We start from the raw sequence: 20,006 nt of genomic DNA on the forward strand, positions 1-20,006 counted from the left end.
TGGTTGAGGTTGAGCTAAAAGGAATGAACATACAAGTCAAATCAAGGGTGAAACGTGAAAGTAGTGACGTCGTTCTTTCAATATCGATTATCAAGGTTTTGTACATCGATACTTATTAACACTGGGGGAAGGGAAAATAGCTGGTCTGACCACCAGTCCACCAGAGAAACGTAGAAACAAACACTAAAAAAAAGTCCCACTGTGAGGAAATCCACTGTCCTGTGCTCGGTTTTCTTTTTCGTGTCTTAATCACCTGCATTTTCTTTTTCGTTTTCTGGTTTCCTATTTTTCTCTCGCTCAAAACGTTGCAGTTATTGTTGAAAGTCTATATGGAACAGAGCTCCTAAGTTTCCTGTCCTTGTGTGTCGTCGTATACATCACGTCGCCAGGAGTAACAAAGGAATTAATCGCAGCTCGGATATTTCCGAGTATTCCTTGTTATTTTATTCTTCGATTACGTTGTGCTCATCCCAACACCAGTTGTATTGAGACAAGAAGTTTCTAGTTATATTTTAATAAACTTGCAAAAGAATATGGCTGCCCAGCCCAGCAGTAGTGCTGTCAGGGCTCTGGCCTTGGAGTACAAAACAATCCAGGAAGAGCCTGTTGAAGGATTCAGAATTAAATTGACAAATGATGATGTGCTCTTTGATTGGGAAGTGGCCATTTTTGGCCCACCTGAAACTCTTTACCAAGGAGGATATTTCAAGGTATTTCTGTAGATCTCCGACTCACTTTCTCATTCCAAAGTTTTCTCTTTTGTCCTACAGGCTCAACTCAAATTTCCACCTGATTACCCTTATTCACCACCTTCAATGAGATTTTTGACCAAAGTCTGGCATCCAAATGTGTATGAGGTAAGATTTTAGCAAAATTAAAATTTTGAAATTTGGTTAAACCTGTATTTTGGGGTTGCTTATTGCAGAACGGAGACTTGTGCATTTCTATCCTTCACCCCCCAGTGGATGATCCACAGAGTGGAGAATTGCCTTGTGAAAGGTGGAATCCTACCCAGAATGTCAGGTATTCAGGTTTTTTTTATCGTTGCAATAGTTTGATAGTCAATAGAACTAAACACAGATGTAAACTGAAAGGACTTCTTAAACAGTTAGACTTAAGGTGCAATACTTGTGTGTGGTGTAATACTTTCCAATTACTCACCTGTTCTCCAGTCCTTATTATTTTGTTTTTTGTTGGTTTTTCCTCACCAACAGAACAATATTACTCTCGGTAATATCTCTATTTAACGAGCCCAACACATCCAGCCCAGCGAATGTGGATGCATCGGTTATGTACCGCAGGTGGAAGGACTCGAAAGGCAAAGACGCCGAATACGCCAATATCATCAAGAAACAGGTTGGAATTCTACTCGTCCTCTTACTTGTAGCTGCCCCACTTCAATTATTGGGTTTTTGTTAGGTTGCTGGTTCCCGGGCAGAGGCTGAAAAAGACAATGTAGTGGTCCCGATGACCATAGAGGATTACTGCATCAAATCAAAGCCTCCAGGTATTTTCTTTTTAGCTTTCATGGAAATCCAGTTCTGGTGCGAACCTTTCAATTTACTAATTATTACTAATCTTTCCAGTGACGGAATCATTGGACATGAATGACTTCTACGATGACTGCTATGATATTGATGATGAAGATTCCGACTATGCCGATCAAGATGACGAGGCCGATGGAGCGGATGATAGCGGAAATGAAAACGCTTGAAGTGACTCTTAGCCCCACGGATCTCTTAATGCCACCACCTCCACTCCCTCTCGATTTGGAATCAACATTCGTTCACCACTGTCCCACCCCACACTCCCATTCTTCCACAACACATCTTAAATCACCTTCATTGTCTTTTCTTGCTGACTTAAAGTGATTAGTGTACGGATCTAAAAGTTCTGTGGAAATTTCTTAGTTTAAACACGAAACAGCCCACATAAGGTTTCCTTTTTTTTGTTTTTTTTGGTTTTTTTGTGTTATAGATTTGCTCTGAGCGGATGAGGCCCCATCTCTCCCCCAAAAAAGAAAGACGACAATAATAATGAATTTCCCTCTTGGTTTCAGTCGATCCCTTTATACTGACCTCGACACGCATTCGTGTTCGTCGTTCCGCCCGTATATATATTAGCAAAATAATCTTGGTGAGTATCGATGGATTTTGGAGAGGCTGGTTTACAGTTTTAAAAAAGAAAGAAAAAAAAAACTTATTTCCTCCCGTTTTTGAGCAAAGAAAATTTTTGTGAGAAAAAAGACAAAAAGAAGAGAACAAAATTAAAAAAAAAAAATAAAATAAAAATAATGAACCCAATGGCTATTCGATAACGTCTCGTTTGAGGTCTTTTTTGTATTTGTGCTGGTATTCTTGTCCTTTATTTACTCCCGTGGGTTTTCACTGAAAATACATGTCATCTAGTGCGTTATGAGTCGAGAATGTAGAATTATTTTTCTTATAATACGCAACAGAGTTGTAACTGGCATCTTAGCTTAGATATAAAAGTTTTGACAAAATTTAAAATCTAAAATAAATAGAGTTGAGAATATAAGAAATTAAGAATTGAAATTGCAAATTTGCAGATTTACAGAACAAATAGCCAGAGGTCAGGCACTGGCCCTCAAAGAAGGGGCTTCCGCGAATCCGCAGAGTAGTATAATAGATTGTTCTGGAGCATTGTTTACAAATAGACCTTGTGGTGATCTTCTTATTGGGTTCGAGTTGTTATTTAAGTCGCCCGGAAAACAAAATAAAAATTTGAGTAATGGCAACTGAAGGAAAACTCGAATTTACGAAGCAAATGAGGAAGGCAACCAGGGAAATCCATGATATTAGTGATGCCCTAGTTAATGCAAAACTTGGAATAGGTATTTGCATTAATGAATTTATCATTTCAATTACTATAGCTCTTAACTCGAGTTAATTTATTTACAGCGATGAGTGACAACTCAATTTGGGCTGAGGGGCTATTGTGCTTTTATGAAATTTTCAAGTTCCTTGAACAGGCCTTAGATCGTCTCAGCCATACTCTGCTCAGTGAATTGGATATAAAAGGGATGAGAAGAACCAAAGCATTTGAAGAAGACCTGCATTTCTATTATGGAGCACAATGGCTTGAAAACATCTATCAGCCAAATGGTGCAGTGACTGCCTATCTTGAATATCTTGCTTGCCTAGAGAAAGAGAATCCCTACATGTTAGCTGCCTACATTTATCATTTGTTTATGGGACTATTTTCGGGAGGTCAAATCCTACGCAAAAAGCGATCACTTGAAGCTAGTCTAAAATTCCAATCATCCACTATCATTAGCAGTCAACAACAGGGTGAGTCTGTCACTGATTTTGGGGATATTCCTCTCTTCAAATTAAAAAAACAAATGGTAGAAGCAATGGAACATATTGCGGAACAGCTTGGAGAAGAAGATAGATGGAAATTAATTGAAGAGAGCAAAAATGTTTTCCGGATGAATAACAAGATGATACGAACCATCAACACAAACCGCATAGTTTTAAAGAAATTCTGCAACTTTGCTTTAATAGTTGTTCCTACAGTTGCTGCTATCTATTTTGGCTATAAAATGATTAGTAATTTTAGTAATAGTTAGGCATTCTTTTAATAAATTCATGGTCATGGCTCGAAATTTCCTTGGCCAAAACTGTGTCAATTTTAACGGATCGTAAAAAAGAAACTGTGATAGTCGATGAACTAAAAATACAGTCAGTATATAACTTTATTTATCTATTGATCAATCATTATACCAATCAAGGAAAAGTATGGAAAAGAACAGAACAAGAATAAAAAAGATGATGGCGATTCGAAAGCCAGAATTGCTCTGTAATGCTTGTCGAAGTTGCTCGTTGCCTTCGCGTATATTTTCAGTTGCCGAGACGGTGGTGGTGGCGATCCTTTCAATGTCCTTTTCTTGATCAAGAACTTTCTCGGTCAAGACCTGCTGCAGTTCGGCAATCTTGACTACACGTCCTTGAATCTGGTTGACTTCTTCCGTAAGACTATTGAGTTCATTAAACAAAAGGGAATTTTCTTTTTCAAACAATTGAACTTCAGCTACAGTAAAATTTATTTTTTCTTCATCAGTTTTTTGGTGATCATCATCATAGCTGGAATAGATCCTTGGACTGTCACTGGGACTTTCAAGTCCTAAGCTGGATTTTCTGAAACTTGCCATGCCATCTCCCTCAAGTTTTGTGACTTTATTAAGTTCATGTTGGCGCTTAGAGTACAACTCCTTCAACTCAGTGTAAGTTTTACACACAGATTTGAAGTATTGCTCAATGCTGTTAATAACAATTGTGCGATGCTCTTTTGTCTGAGCATTAGCATGACTATGAGTAGCATTTTCTCTCTTAAGTTCCTGTAAATATTGATTGCTTGTTTTTATGATAAGTTGAGTGGTGTGATCAAACTCTGCACGATCAGCTTGACTTAACTTTGGAACTTGATTGAAAAGTTGAACACTTGTGTCTAGGTATGCCTTACGATTCTCGGTCAAAAACTCCTTTAGCTTGGCCACATTGGAGACAATCTCCTTCGCTTTTGTCTGGAACTTGGTTAAGTCTTTCGAAGGTCGTGGAAATATGCGGTTTGGGTCCTCGGGTTTGCTGTTTAATCCCAGAGCTTTATTGCGTGTCCGAACGGTCTTGATTGATGCTTTGAATAGCGATGTTATATCCATCATGGTGGATGATTTTCACTCTACAGAGGATTTTTCTTCGTTGGAATTCAGACTTGTTACGGTCAGTTTAATCACCATTACAAAATTGCCAAGCATGTAGTACTTTCCCTTGGTCAACAGTCGTCCACTTCATACGTCACACTAGTTTGTTGTTGAAGCAATACGCCATCTAGCGCTTATTTTTTAAATTCAAGCCGACAACCATTGACATTTGAAATGGTCAGAGACCTTTTGAAGTTTTGATGGCCAGTTAGACCTGTACGAGTTCAAGTTTCTAGTCTTCTCCAGAGCTAATGTTCTCTCAAAACAGTTTTCAAGTATCGTATTTCTGCATTTTTCTTAGCCATACCAAAAACAGAGGTGTTTACTGTGAAATCCTGGGTGTGGGGTCGTCGTCGGCGATAGAGAACATGTCTGTAATGTAAGTCATAACTTGTTTACCTTCAATCCAATATGAAATTTATCATTAGAGATCTGGTTGACTAGAATAGGAAATTTTATTACATTGATTGATAATTAGAGAAATGAATATTCCTTTTGGCCAAACTTGTGGACATATTATTACCTATTATCAAATTCCACAGCCAATAACTAAGGGCTGACATTGCAGATAAAGGGCCATTTTGTGGTTGGCTTGTTGTAACGGCGTGTGTTGGTTCTCTGTTTTTAAGTAGGTCTCGTGAATCCGAAGTTTTTCTGTGATTAAAATTTTCTGTTATTTTTTTTACTGTAGTTATACATAATGTCTTGTTGTAAAATAACATAAGATTGCAGTTAGATCACCGTCAGAGAATAATTTATTTTGGGGAGGTTCCCCTTTTAAAGAAAATAGACACATTTAAACGCATTTAAAGAGATACATCCTGATCACGAAAGAGTTTTACAAACAAAATGGCGAAAACACAGTAAAACGCGACTCCGTTATGGCTCCTAGCTGGCTCCGTAAGTTCTCTTTCAATTCATCATGAAATATACTAGATACTAAGATACTAGATCCGTCATCCTTCTTATATTTGGTACAGTTTTTTCTACAGCAATTCTTTCAACACCTCTAACATTTAAATTTTTTGGCGGAGAATAAAACATTTTCGTTTTGAGTTGCAGCTGTTCCCTTCACCTCTAGAACAATGATTATTCTTCAATTTAATCTGAATCCACTAGAAACAGCGGTACAGCACCCCCTGTACCACGTGTCGTAATTTCAGGGGATGTCGTGGTGGTCGGAGTAACCACGGCTGACGGAGGCACTATCTCACCGGTGAGAACATCCCTATTCGTATTGGGGTCAACAATACGTAATGCGGGTGAACTTCCCCTCCGTGAGGCTTGAGAAAAAGGCTGAAAACCTCCAATGAACACCGGAATCGCTGGAGATGGCTGTTATATGAAAAGCAGGAATCAACCAACCACCCATAATGAAAGCTTAGAATAAAATATTTACGTACTACAATTGGGCCATAACCATAAGTAAGGTGCGGATTCCTTTGACTTTTTGGGCGACCAAAAAACTGCACCAAAAATTAAGTAACGTTTTACATACACACACACACACACACACAAATCCACTGCGACTAGTTAGATATTTAACAAACCTGGTTATTTCCCTGAGTTGGTCTACCCGGTATGGAGCCAGTCAGCCCTACCTTTAAAATTTAAAATAGTATACCTTTAAGTTTTTTAATTAATAATCGCTTTAAGATTTATTAACATAATGATTGAGAGCTGCTGGGACCGTAAAAGATGGTGAGACATAATTAAATATTACTTTTTTTGGTCTATCACGAACAATTTCCAGACTGGGTAGTCCTTCCGGTTTTTCGTTTCCCGTTTTGTTCCGTAGTTCCAGCAGAAACTGTCGGTCGTATATTTTTTTCTGCTGCTGCATTTGATCCGTTTTTGAGCTCATATTGACATTAGGGATAAAAGAGTTTGGTAGAAGCGGGGGTAGAAGTTTTAGAAACGAACGTTTAACCTTCTCCGAAGACGTTCTAATCGACGGATCAATTTCTAGCATTTGTCGGATGACAGCAGTCGCAAAATGATCACGTCTTAATTCTGGAAACAATTATTAGGTCGAATTTTATAGAAACCATCAAGGCGTTTATAGTTAAACTGATCATACCGTCAATGTTAACTGGTTTACCCTCACGGATATTGATCTGTACTTGCAGGTGGTCTTTCTTATCACCAAACGGATGAATACCGCCATTTTCACGCGTGAGGAAAACAAAAAAGACGCATCCACACGGGAAGACGTCACATTTGGGCGTTGCTTTATTGGGTTCGTTATTACCTCGCAGTTCTGGTGCCATCCATAAAAGGGTTCCTTTAAGTCCACTCATCGAACAGGTATCCCGTGTGCTGATTTGTTTGCTTAATCCAAAATCTGACAATTTCATTTTACCCGATGAAGAAATTAAAATATTTTCAGGTTTGATATCGCGATGGACAAGTTTCTGTGAGTGGATGTAATCAAGGCCGTCTGCGATTTCGCACAGAACAACTTGGTCAGGCGGCAACATTGGACCTTCAAACGTTTTGTCTATGACTTCTTCAAGGGTTCCCGCACAAAGTTCCAGTACGATATACCTAAATGCAAAGGACTTGTTATTAAAGTCTGGATAATTAGGAAATAAGGAATGTAGATACCGAAAATCGTCATCTTCTGCTACTTTCCGAATGGCCAAAACGTTCGTGTGATCAAGTTTAATTTTGCAAACTGACTTCACGCTCTTCTTTTTCCGAACGACTCAATAAGATTTTTTTTACAGCAACGCTTTCGCCATTGAAAAACCCGCGATAAACATCCCCATAAGTGCCTTTACCTAGCACATCGTTTTTCGAGTAAAAGATTCCCGTATCGCTGATTTCTTTATACGACCCCATAACACTGCAATCCACTACAAATAAATTTCAAATCTTTTTACCGTAAGAGAACTGTAACACTTGTGAAGGTTTGAGAGCGAACGAAAACACTTGTTAGAATTGAGTATAATCAACATTGAAAGCGGTGTATATAGCCCAACCTTTATCGTCCTTTAGCTGCTAAATGCATAACTTATCATGTTCACAATCTTCAATTTGATAACCTTTTCAAAAACTTTCTTAGCAGGGGAAAATGTTGGAGCCAACAGATATAAGCAAATAATGATTTGTGCGCTTTAATGTTATTATTTTTTGTCTGAAAAAAAATATATTAAGTGCTTGAATCCCATTGGTAAAGTTCGGATGCGAAGCTTGGCAAGAATTTTGTACATTAGAAAATGAGATAAAAAAAACGAAAGAAAAATTAATTTGATGTCACTTTCGCGTTCCGGAAAGTCCTAGCGTTTTCAGACTTCTTGAATGGTGGACAAATCAAAATAAATTTTTTCGTATTGCAATTGCCGATGAGCGTTTTTTGTTAAATGTAACATTTGCTTTTTCCATTCCATTGGAAATTCTGCTACTGTGGTATGTACTTTTCAGCGGTGAATTGGCTAGAAATGATGAAGATAGTTTCGTGAGATATTCAACTGTTGAGCCATAGATCGGCAGAAACATACTTGAGGTTTAAGACAAACTTAAGGCCATTGAAAAAAAAATTATCTTCATCATTGCAAGGTTGTTGTAGTATAGAGAAAAAGACACAGGTATCGTCGTTTTTGTCAAAGTGTTGCTTATTATAAGTTGCCGGAGAGTCTGATTTTCTACGCAGTAAAGGATTATCTCCCTAGAGGCGCTGGGTGTAATATTGTAAAAAATTTAAAATTATGTAAAATTTAGCAGACGATCAGACAAGTCACGTCGAAGTTTTTGATACACATTGGATTGGGAAATTTCGAATTCTCTAAGAGTAGAATAAAATGTCGGAACAACCAATATCTGTGCCTAAAGGTGATGAGAAAGAAAAGAGCCTTGCTGAAGAGGGTGCGAAGAAACTTAAGCCATGTTGTGCATGCCCTGAGACCAAAAGAGCGAGAGACCAGTGGTATGTACCATGCCGGTATTCAGTTTTGCTAGAAAGAATTTCCTTTAAGACAGACTGTTCTTGTTCTTAGTATCATCGAAAACGGCGAGGAAAATTGTACATCCCTCATTCAAGACCATTTAACATGTATGAGGAAACTTGGATTCAACATTTAGTGTAATTCACCAACGCTAGGTAAAACTTTGATCGCAAAAAAATAAATAAACAAAGTTGGACTATGGATTATAATGTTCTATATTTTTACTGAAAATAGGTATTTATTTTCCAGAGAATCCTGGTGTACAGACATACCACTACATTGAGGCAAAGTGTTAAAAGTACTTCACAACTGCATGAACCATCCTAAAGGAGAATACGCTGTAATCAAGATTATCATCTAGGTTTGCCTTGTAGTCATACTTTACTTGAAAAACTATTATTTTAGAATAAATCAATTGCAATGATTCCAGTCCAGGCTTTGTAATATAAAACCATGGAAATAACAAATCTTAACATGTCTTGCACAGGTTAGCAAAAATTTAATTGTCTGCGTTAGGATGGCATCTGATTCGGGGTTAGGGCGTAAATGCTAGAACCCTGTGTCCCTTACAGCGACAGCGTGCTTTGTCACACGTAACTAAATTTTAAAAAAATAAAACGTCAATGCTTAATGGTTTCTTGCTCATATGGGGTGAAAATACCAATAAGGAATCAAAGTGAACATCGTGTGTGAACAACGTACTAATTTTTAAACCAGCACTTTTATTTCCGTGGTTGAAATGGATTGTAATAGGATCAAGTAGGAGAAAAATTTAGAAAAATTATAAATAATAATTAATTTACAGTAAACTTATTGCAATGTTGTTGAGGTACTGAAAACTGCTAAGTTTGATTCAAACTGAATGAAATCTTCTTTCCGTTGCCCCGGTTTAAAGACGCATCGTCCATCCAGTTAGAAAGAAAATCGTCCATTTTCTTACCCATGGGTAAACAGATCCAAACCGGTTCTAAACAAAAAAAGGACCCAGATCCTAGAACCAGTTCCTGGACCCGGTTCTAAAAACTAGTTACACCGGTTTGTTACCCGTTTACCCGGACATTTTACCCAACTTCTTTTAAGCCGCCATCTTAAAAAATGGCGGCACATCTAACCGATCGCACCGAAGAACCGCACTGGAACCGATCTGTTTCTGGAGAACCCGAACCGATCTCAACAGATCGATCATTTTTCGGGTAGATCAGATCGGTTTACCCGATCTCGGCCAATCGGGACCGAGCCCTAATTGTGGGCCTTTCAAGTTTCAACTTAGAATCCCATAAAATAAAAAAACGTTCAGAATCATGTAATCGTTGTTGCGAATTTCAACTGCGACAGCATTACAGCTCTAAAGTTTACACCAATGTTTTTTCTATCAAACTCGTGAAAACTAGACTTTCGGGGTAACTCGTCGATTCCGCTGAAAACCTTTTAAAAAAACCATCTGTGAATAAATAAGTCCCTTTCCGCTCGAGCAGACGACGATTTCTAGACTGAAATCAAAAGTGTTAGAACATGGCAGGACTTTGGAATGCCGCAAAATGTCTCCTTCAGTTATCCCCCAATTACGTGTGTTGTTTGAGAATGTCTTTAAGACCAATTGGAGTTACAATTCAACCTATAACATTATTTTCTACGGTTCAATCAACTCCATCAATAACTTCCTCTAAGCGGTTCAACCCAGTCGTTTCGGCCGTACGGAATACGAGTTTTTTCAACAAACGTTAGTCAAATCGCCAACTAGTTTTTTTTCGTATTTTAAAATCATTTTGTTTGTTTTTAGTGCCAGCTGAAAGTTTATGGAAGGGAGTAACCAGTGTCAGTAATGCTGGTAAAAAACGTGGAAGAGGCAGGGCTGTTGGAAAAAAAATGGCAAAAAATTTAAACAAAGGACAAGTTGTTGGTGTTGGTAATAACCCTTTGATAATATTATACAATATATAGTACAGAAGTAATAGCAAATCATTAAAAGGTAAAACAAATATGCTGTGGCCTGGACTGAACAGCCCCATCATTCAGGGGAAAGAGCTTATCCAACAGAAAAAACTACCAGATGATCCTGACAGGGAGGCCAAATTGTTGAAGCTACGGGATGAAATGGGGGCATTTAGATTACTGAGATTAAGTCCTCTGGAAAGGGGTTGGTCTGGTCCAAAGCTACCTGGTCGAAGTGTAGGTCCTCCTGATCCTGTTGGAGAAGGTACTCTCAGATTTTTTCATCATTTAAAGCCACAGTTGACTGAATTTTATTACCCCTTAGATAATTTCGAAGGATTTGACACCATCGTCCTCGAAGTACAGTTAAATTTTCTTTAGATTCTATTTTCAAGTATTCATTCATCTGTTTCGTCACAGTTCAAAATAGTGTGCAACATGAAAGGAAATTTGGGACGCACCCGACGGACGAGTGCGTTCGTTGTTACGGGTAACGGTAATGGTCTTGCCGGCTTCGCTACAGGAAAAGCTCAAATGGGTATGATCGAATTTGATAAATATATATATTATATATATATATATATATATTTGCACACTAGGTATGACCGCACTCAGGAAGGCTAAAAATCGTGCCGCCCAGAAACTTATGTACGTGGAACGATATAATGAACACACAGGTTTGCATTGTTTTCGCCCCTAAATTCATAACAAAATGTAACACCACGAAATTATTCATTCAGTGTTGCACGATTTTTTCTCTGCCTTCGGCAAAACGAGGGTCTTCGTGCAAAAGAAGCCTGAAGGTTATGGACTTGTCTGCCATCGAGCCATCAGAGAGATTTGCAAAGCGATTGGTATCAAGGACATTTATGCCAAAGTTGAAGGTTCGACCAAGAATGTACAGCACGTAGCCAAAGCCTTTATGGTAGGCTTGCTTCGGCAGGTAAAGAGCACGAAGGCGTGGGACCATTTTTGTACACTGAGTAGATTATTATCATTATTATTATTTTTATTTTATGTGAACATTTTTCAGAAAACGTTCGAGAAGATCGCCGAAGAAACGAAATTGCACGTTGTTGAGTTTCGTAAAGAACGTGATTACTTTCCACAAATAATGGCAAAGCCATCTGAAGTCAAGACTACAAAAGCGATTGATGACATGGATTTGAATCTGGTTCGTATCTTTTTTAGTCTTCTTTTTTTAAAATATTATCAAAATGGTATCGTCTTTATTTTCTTTGATAGCACCTAAACGCTGGCAAGGTTGTTTCCAAGAGGAAGAAGGGCTTTCAGCCCAACGAATCAGATCCGTCATGGAAAAATCATATTTCAAAAACGGAACGTTTCCGCAACCGAGATCAAGTTAGGGTAAATCTTCTTGTAGAACACGGCGAAGTGCGCAGTTTTTTAGCTGACAAATATCCAGAATGTCGACAAGTCAAATTTATGAAGAAAATGGAAGAAAGTTAACGAGTTATTATGCGACTCGTACTTGTTTATTGAGTCTATAGAATGGATAGTACAATTTGAAGATTTTTCAACACCACGTGAATTATGTTTCGAAATCTAACAGAATGTCAACGAAGGTTAAATGCTAAAGAGTAATAATATTTGTTACAACAGTTGCGTTTAAATGCGACCTTTAGAAGATCGTTGCATAACGATGCAAGTGCTTTTAAGGAAGAATGAACTAGACAGACTTGGCGCTTAGGGAATCAGTAAATAATTCAATTCATAAATTGTTTCCTAACGTAAAATTCGATCGGTATAATCTACCGATTACTATTTTCAATTCTCCAGGGTTGACTTCTGAGCATCATGGGACAAAAACTTGCCAACAATGGAAGCAATGTTTTCTGGATTTACGAGGTGGACGTGGTGGGTTCCATCGACGTGTGCGTGCTGAAATCCTCCTTTGCTAACATCTCGGTAAATCTTGATAAAGTCTTCAATGACGGATCTATCTTCGTAGATTAATCCACCTTTTGCCGTGATCAGAAGTAAAGGGCAGTGGACACGCTTAGCGTATTCAGCATGTTGTTCGGCAGTGTAAGAAGCCACAGTAGGGATTACCTAGAAGAAAGGAAATCGTATATTACTAAGACGCCGAAGGATTAAAAAGTATATTAATATTTATTCTTACGTGGCGGAGATCACGAGAATAATAATAACCACCATCTTCGTGCCTTTTAGTCCCACGGCACATTAAAACCTCAGCTGCTTCGGCATCAATAGATCCATTGTTTGCCTGAACAAGTCGTTCACGAGCCGCTTCATACGTATAAGAGGGAGGACATTGCTCAAGTTTTTTCAGCACTTGAATGTAGCTTTCTATAGCTTTAGCGGATTTGTCAGGCTGGAACCGTGCTGGGGTAGAGATAGGCTTAACAATATCGATCATGACGAGTTTTTCAACCATCGATGGACTGATGGCAGTGAACATGGAACCAACAATTCCTCCAAGACTATGACCAAGGATAGAGAAACGAGACCAACCAAAATATTCAGCCACCAGGCGTATATGAGCAATGTGATCCCAGTAATGGTACATCATGCCTTTAGGATAGTGGCTTGATAGTCCATGACCTAGAAAAAGCAAACTTAGCTTTTATTTTATCTTAAGATATTTCAATAAACTTTTCTAACTTACCACAGAAATCCAAGCATACCACATACAAATCAGACGGAAGCAATGGAATTAGCTTGTCAAAAGTGCCTGCATTATCCTGCCAGCCATGTAATGCCAAAATGGGGTGATCATTGGGTGTTCCCCAGACTTTTGCTAGAAAAAAAAAAGGCATAGATTATTTGAGTATTATTTGTTGCAAACAAAAAAAGCCACCTTCCTACATACCTGCTAAATGACCCCAAGACAAAGGAATCTGGATTTCTTTGAATAAGGTAGGACTGTCAACTAGATCTTCTTGTCCAGCACTATGCCCATTATCATAACCATTAGATTCTGCTACTGATGCAGCTTCTACTGAATTTACCATCTTAGACTTGCAAAAGGTGAAGGAAGACAGCCGATTGAGAACGTAGAAGGGTGCGACTGCCGGCTTCCAGAAAGAACTAACCAATGATACCGGGTGCCTCCTTGTCGTATTGATCGTAACTTGCCAAATATCCCGGGAATCCCGGCTATAGTATACAGAGGACTGTCGTCTACTGGACTTGCCCCGCAATAAAGTTGCACCGATCAATAATCGCTTCAAGCCACCGATTGCGGAAGATGAAACCCAGTTCACCATTTTAATAGAAGCCTTGATTATCAGAAAGAATTTAAATCTTTATCACTTCATGACTAAGCAAAAGGTGAGTGAGAAGGTTGCTTAATTCTCCTGTCCGCTTATGTCAGAATACAGTGACTACTAGTGTTGCACACAAACGCCATCTCACGGCCTCCAAAAACGAAATAAGCCCGATGGCGTTTGTATACAACAGCAGTAGTCATTGCTCACTGTGTAAAAGGTCGGGCTTAAAAAGTCGGGATTATTTCGTTCTTGGATTTCTTGGACGTTAGAAGGCGTTTATGCAACACCCAGTGTGCATAATTGCCTTCCCTTACAGCGTTAAATTTGGTTTAAAAAGTGTGATTTCCATTCAATTCCAAGAGATGTCGTTTTTTGCGGATTTTGACAAAAGTGGTAAGGGTATAGCCTTCCCATTTTTCCATTTTTTGACAAATTTTAGATATAGTTAAAAATACATCTTTTCGATTCAAAATTCAACGAGGATCACGACAATCGACTATATTTTTGAATGGGACTCGTAGTTTTTTAAATAAATGTAAAAAACGGATGAACCGATATGTTGCGTTACAGTCAACTTTATTACAATTATTTCTAAAACGGTTGGTTTGTGAAGAAAACAAATGATTGTATCAAAATCAGCGTTAAATTTGGTTTAAAAAGTGTGATTTCCATTCAATTCCAAGAGATGTCGTTTTTTGCGGATTTTGACAAAAGTGGTAAGGGTATAGCCTTCCCATTTTTCCATTTTTTGACAAATTTTAGATATAGTTAAAAATACATGTTTTCGATTCAAAATTCAACGAGGATCACGACAATCGACTATATTTTTGAATGGGACTCGTAGTTTTTTAAATAAATGTAAAAAACGGATGAACCGATATGTTGCGTTACAGTCAACTTTATTACAATTATTTCTAAAACGGTTGGTTTGTGAAGAAAACAAATGATTGTATCAAAATCAGCGTTAAATTTGGTTTAAAAAGTGTGATTTCCATTCAATTCCAAGAGATGTCGTTTTTTGCGGATTTTGACAAAAGTGGTAAGGGTATAGCCTTCCCATTTTTCCATTTTTTGACAAATTTTAGATATAGTTAAAAATACATGTTTTCGATTCAAAATTCAACGAGGATCACGACAATCGACTATATTTTTGAATGGGACTCGTAGTTTTTTAAATAAATGTAAAAAACGGATGAACCGATATGTTGCGTTACAGTCAACTTTATTACAATTATTTCTAAAACGGTTGGTTTGTGAAGAAAACAAATGATTGTATCAAAATCAGCGTTAAATTTGGTTTAAAAAGTGTGATTTCCATTCAATTCCAAGAGATGTCGTTTTTTGCGGATTTTGACAAAAGTGGTAAGGGTTTAGCCTTCCCATTTTTCCATTTTTGACAAATTTTAGATATAGTTAAAAATACATGTTTTCGATTCAAAATTCAACGAGGATCACGACAATCGACTATATTTTTGAATGGGACTCGTAGTTTTTTAAATAAATGTAAAAAAACGGATGAACCGATATGTTGCGTTACAGTCAACTTTATTACAATTATTTCTAAAACGGTTGGTTTGTGAAGAAAACAAATGATTGTATCAAAATCAGCGTTAAATTTGGTTTAAAAAGTGTGCTTTCCATTCAATTCCAAGAGATGTCGTTTTTTGCGGATTTTGACAAAAGTGGTAAGGGTATAGCCTTCCCATTTTTCCATTTTTTGACAAATTTTAGATATAGTTAAAAATACATGTTTTCGATTCAAAATTCAACGAGGATCACGACAATCGACTATATTTTTGAATGGGACTCGTAGTTTTTTAAATAAATGTAAAAAACGGATGAACCGATATGTTGCGTTACAGTCAACTTTATTACAATTATTTCTAAAACGGTTGGTTTGTGAAGAAAACAAATGATTGTATCAAAATCAGCGTTAAATTTGGTTTAAAAGTGTGATTTCCATTCAATTCCAAGAGATGTCGTTTTTTGCGGATTTTGACAAAAGTGGTAAGGGTATAGCCTTCCCATTTTTCCTTTTTGACAAATTTTAGATATAGTTAAAAATACATGTTTTCGATTCAAAATTCAACGAGGATCACGACAATCGACTATATTTTTGAATGGGACTCGTAGTTTTTTAAATAAATGTAAAAAACGGATGAACCGATATGTTGCGTTACAGTCAACTTTATTACAATTATTTCTAAAACGGTTGGTTTGTGAAGAAAACAAATGATTGTATCAAAATCAGCGTTAAATTTGGTTTAAAAAGTGTGATTTCCATTCAATTCCAAGAGATGTCGTTTTTTGCGGATTTTGACAAAAGTGGTAAGGGTATAGCCTTCCCATTTTTCCATTTTTTGACAAATTTTAGATATAGTTAAAAATACATGTTTTCGATTCAAAATTCAACGAGGATCACGACAATCGACTATATTTTTGAATGGGACTCGTAGTTTTTTAAATAAATGTAAAAAACGGATGAACCGATATGTTGCGTTACAGTCAACTTTATTACAATTATTTCTAAAACGGTTGGTTTGTGAAGAAAACAAATGATTGTATCAAAATCAGCGTTAAATTTGGTTTAAAAAGTGTGATTTCCATTCAATTCCAAGAGATGTCGTTTTTTGCGGATTTTGACAAAAGTGGTAAGGGTATAGCCTTCCCATTTTTCCATTTTTTGACAAATTTTAGATATAGTTAAAAATACATGTTTTCGATTCAAAATTCAACGAGGATCACGACAATCGACTATATTTTTGAATGGGACTCGTAGTTTTTTAAATAAATGTAAAAAACGGATGAACCGATATGTTGCGTTACAGTCAACTTTATTACAATTATTTCTAAAACGGTTGGTTTGTGAAGAAAACAAATGATTGTATCAAAATCAGCGTTAAATTTGGTTTAAAAAGTGTGATTTCCATTCAATTCCAAGAGATGTCGTTTTTTGCGGATTTTGACAAAAGTGGTAAGGGTATAGCCTTCCCATTTTTCCATTTTTGACAAATTTTAGATATAGTTAAAAATACATGTTTTCGATTCAAAATTCAACGAGGATCACGACAATCGACTATATTTTTGAATGGGACTCGTAGTTTTTTAAATAAATGTAAAAAACGGATGAACCGATATGTTGCGTTACAGTCAACTTTATTACAATTATTTCTAAAACGGTTGGTTTGTGAAGAAAACAAATGATTGTATCAAAATCAGCGTTAAATTTGGTTTAAAAGTGTGATTTCCATTCAATTCCAAGAGATGTCGTTTTTTGCGGATTTTGACAAAAGTGGTAAGGGTATAGCCTTCCCATTTTTCCATTTTTTGACAAATTTTAGATATAGTTAAAAATACATGTTTTCGATTCAAAATTCAACGAGGATCACGACAATCGACTATATTTTTGAATGGGACTCGTAGTTTTTTAAATAAATGTAAAAAACGGATGAACCGATATGTTGCGTTACAGTCAACTTTATTACAATTATTTCTAAAACGGTTGGTTTGTGAAGAAAACAAATGATTGTATCAAAATCAGCGTTAAATTTGGTTTAAAAAGTGTGATTTCCATTCAATTCCAAGAGATGTCGTTTTTTGCGGATTTTGACAAAAGTGGTAAGGGTATAGCCTTCCCATTTTTCCATTTTTTGACAAATTTTAGATATAGTTAAAAATACATGTTTTCGATTCAAAATTCAACGAGGATCACGACAATCGACTATATTTTTGAATGGGACTCGTAGTTTTTTAAATAAATGTAAAAAACGGATGAACCGATATGTTGCGTTACAGTCAACTTTATTACAATTATTTCTAAAACGGTTGGTTTGTGAAGAAAACAAATGATTGTATCAAAATCAGCGTTAAATTTGGTTTAAAAAGTGTGATTTCCATTCAATTCCAAGAGATGTCGTTTTTTGCGGATTTTGACAAAAGTGGTAAGGGTATAGCCTTCCCATTTTTCCATTTTTTGACAAATTTTAGATATAGTTAAAAATACATGTTTTCGATTCAAAATTCAACGAGGATCACGACAATCGACTATATTTTTGAATGGGACTCGTAGTTTTTTAAATAAATGTAAAAAACGGATGAACCGATATGTTGCGTTACAGTCAACTTTATTACAATTATTTCTAAAACGGTTGGTTTGTGAAGAAAACAAATGATTGTATCAAAATCAGCGTTAAATTTGGTTTAAAAAGTGTGATTTCCATTCAATTCCAAGAGATGTCGTTTTTTGCGGATTTTGACAAAAGTGGTAAGGGTATAGCCTTCCCATTTTTCCATTTTTTGACAAATTTTAGATATAGTTAAAAATACATGTTTTCGATTCAAAATTCAACGAGGATCACGACAATCGACTATATTTTTGAATGGGACTCGTAGTTTTTTAAATAAATGTAAAAAACGGATGAACCGATATGTTGCGTTACAGTCAACTTTATTACAATTATTTCTAAAACGGTTGGTTTGTGAAGAAAACAAATGATTGTATCAAAATCAGCGTTAAATTTGGTTTAAAAAGTGTGATTTCCATTCAATTCCAAGAGATGTCGTTTTTTGCGGATTTTGACAAAAGTGGTAAGGGTATAGCCTTCCCATTTTTCCATTTTTTGACAAATTTTAGATATAGTTAAAAATACATGTTTTCGATTCAAAATTCAACGAGGATCACGACAATCGACTATATTTTTGAATGGGACTCGTAGTTTTTTAAATAAATGTAAAAAACGGATGAACCGATATGTTGCGTTACAGTCAACTTTATTACAATTATTTCTAAAACGGTTGGTTTGTGAAGAAAACAAATGATTGTATCAAAATCAGCGTTAAATTTGGTTTAAAAAGTGTGATTTCCATTCAATTCCAAGAGATGTCGTTTTTTGCGGATTTTGACAAAAGTGGTAAGGGTATAGCCTTCCCATTTTTCCATTTTTTGACAAATTTTAGATATAGTTAAAAATACATGTTTTCGATTCAAAATTCAACGAGGATCACGACAATCGACTATATTTTTGAATGGGACTCGTAGTTTTTTAAATAAATGTAAAAAACGGATGAACCGATATGTTGCGTTACAGTCAACTTTATTACAATTATTTCTAAAACGGTTGGTTTGTGAAGAAAACAAATGATTGTATCAAAATCAGCGTTAAATTTGGTTTAAAAAGTGTGATTTCCATTCAATTCCAAGAGATGTCGTTTTTTGCGGATTTTGACAAAAGTGGTAAGGGTATAGCCTTCCCATTTTTCCATTTTTTGACAAATTTTAGATATAGTTAAAAATACATGTTTTCGATTCAAAATTCAACGAGGATCACGACAATCGACTATATTTTTGAATGGGACTCGTAGTTTTTTAAATAAATGTAAAAAACGGATGAACCGATATGTTGCGTTACAGTCAACTTTATTACAATTATTTCTAAAACGGTTGGTTTGTGAAGAAAACAAATGATTGTATCAAAATCAGCGTTAAATTTGGTTTAAAAAGTGTGATTTCCATTCAATTCCAAGAGATGTCGTTTTTTGCGGATTTTGACAAAAGTGGTAAGGGTATAGCCTTCCCATTTTTCCATTTTTTGACAAATTTTAGATATAGTTAAAAATACATGTTTTCGATTCAAAATTCAACGAGGATCACGACAATCGACTATATTTTTGAATGGGACTCGTAGTTTTTTAAATAAATGTAAAAAACGGATGAACCGATATGTTGCGTTACAGTCAACTTTATTACAATTATTTCTAAAACGGTTGGTTTGTGAAGAAAACAAATGATTGTATCAAAATCAGCGTTAAATTTGGTTTAAAAAGTGTGATTTCCATTCAATTCCAAGAGATGTCGTTTTTTGCGGATTTTGACAAAAGTGGTAAGGGTATAGCCTTCCCATTTTTCCATTTTTTGACAAATTTTAGATATAGTTAAAAATACATGTTTTCGATTCAAAATTCAACGAGGATCACGACAATCGACTATATTTTTGAATGGGACTCGTAGTTTTTTAAATAAATGTAAAAAACGGATGAACCGATATGTTGCGTTACAGTCAACTTTATTACAATTATTTCTAAAACGGTTGGTTTGTGAAGAAAACAAATGATTGTATCAAAATCAGCGTTAAATTTGGTTTAAAAAGTGTG

The 20,006-nt window shown here is 36.2% G+C and overlaps 6 protein-coding genes and 2 long non-coding RNA genes across 9 annotated transcripts; 5 read left to right on the forward strand and 3 right to left on the reverse strand.

Annotated features, from left to right (window-relative positions):
- Positions 1–119: 119 nt before the first annotated feature.
- LOC116920325 (ubiquitin-conjugating enzyme E2 R2) lies at positions 120–2,415 on the forward strand. Its single transcript, XM_032926542.2, has 6 exons — positions 120–710; positions 771–857; positions 926–1,023; positions 1,215–1,356; positions 1,420–1,507; positions 1,587–2,415. Exons 1-6 carry the CDS (start codon positions 534–536, stop codon positions 1,712–1,714), a joined length of 720 nt encoding a protein of 239 aa, XP_032782433.1. The 5' UTR covers positions 120–533; the 3' UTR covers positions 1,715–2,415.
- Positions 2,416–2,629: 214 nt separating this feature from the next.
- Positions 2,630–3,721, forward strand: LOC116920280 (heme oxygenase). The gene is made up of 2 exons (XM_032926462.2): positions 2,630–2,854; positions 2,922–3,721. Exons 1-2 carry the CDS (start codon positions 2,752–2,754, stop codon positions 3,590–3,592), a joined length of 774 nt encoding a protein of 257 aa, XP_032782353.2. The 5' UTR covers positions 2,630–2,751; the 3' UTR covers positions 3,593–3,721.
- Positions 3,701–4,825, reverse strand: LOC116920033 (syntaxin-18). Its single transcript, XM_032926091.2, has one exon. It carries the CDS (start codon positions 4,682–4,684, stop codon positions 3,734–3,736), a length of 951 nt encoding a protein of 316 aa, XP_032781982.2. The 5' UTR covers positions 4,685–4,825; the 3' UTR covers positions 3,701–3,733.
- A 34-nt stretch (positions 4,826–4,859) lies between these two features.
- On the forward strand, positions 4,860–7,890 carry LOC123467253. 2 transcript variants are annotated; one of them, XR_006641710.1, is made up of 3 exons: positions 4,860–5,102; positions 6,853–7,030; positions 7,095–7,890. It is a non-coding gene; the product is annotated as an uncharacterized LOC123467253 (long non-coding RNA). The 2 variants fall into 2 exon arrangements; XR_006641712.1 differs by having other exon boundaries at positions 4,864–5,102; positions 7,113–7,890.
- Positions 5,671–7,203, reverse strand: LOC116919228 (serine/threonine-protein kinase Nek3). Its single transcript, XM_045167197.1, has 5 exons — positions 6,804–7,203; positions 6,447–6,736; positions 6,274–6,324; positions 6,127–6,189; positions 5,671–6,058 (listed from the first exon to the last, which is right to left on the reverse strand). Exons 1-5 carry the CDS (start codon positions 7,201–7,203, stop codon positions 5,825–5,827), a joined length of 1,038 nt encoding a protein of 345 aa, XP_045023132.1. The 3' UTR covers positions 5,671–5,824.
- Positions 7,891–8,509: 619 nt separating the features above from the next.
- On the forward strand, positions 8,510–8,794 carry LOC116921212. The gene is made up of 2 exons (XR_004393101.2): positions 8,510–8,651; positions 8,722–8,794. It is a non-coding gene; the product is annotated as an uncharacterized LOC116921212 (long non-coding RNA).
- Positions 8,795–10,137: 1,343 nt separating this feature from the next.
- Positions 10,138–12,145, forward strand: LOC116919271 (28S ribosomal protein S5, mitochondrial). Its single transcript, XM_045167170.1, has 9 exons — positions 10,138–10,390; positions 10,451–10,576; positions 10,640–10,867; positions 10,928–10,962; positions 11,023–11,140; positions 11,202–11,279; positions 11,343–11,545; positions 11,636–11,776; positions 11,848–12,145. The coding sequence occupies exons 1-9, from the start codon at positions 10,183–10,185 to the stop codon at positions 12,070–12,072; spliced, it is 1,362 nt and encodes a 453-aa protein (XP_045023105.1). The 5' UTR covers positions 10,138–10,182; the 3' UTR covers positions 12,073–12,145.
- On the reverse strand, positions 12,077–13,976 carry LOC116919447 (probable serine hydrolase). The gene is made up of 4 exons (XM_032925449.2): positions 13,457–13,976; positions 13,253–13,384; positions 12,746–13,188; positions 12,077–12,675 (listed from the first exon to the last, which is right to left on the reverse strand). The coding sequence occupies exons 1-4, from the start codon at positions 13,851–13,853 to the stop codon at positions 12,391–12,393; spliced, it is 1,257 nt and encodes a 418-aa protein (XP_032781340.1). The 5' UTR covers positions 13,854–13,976; the 3' UTR covers positions 12,077–12,390.
- Between the last annotated feature and the right edge of the window lie 6,030 nt (positions 13,977–20,006).

This window comes from Daphnia magna, linkage group LG1 (assembly GCF_020631705.1).
Source record: "Daphnia magna isolate NIES linkage group LG1, ASM2063170v1.1, whole genome shotgun sequence".
NCBI lineage: Eukaryota > Metazoa > Arthropoda > Branchiopoda > Diplostraca > Daphniidae > Daphnia > Daphnia magna.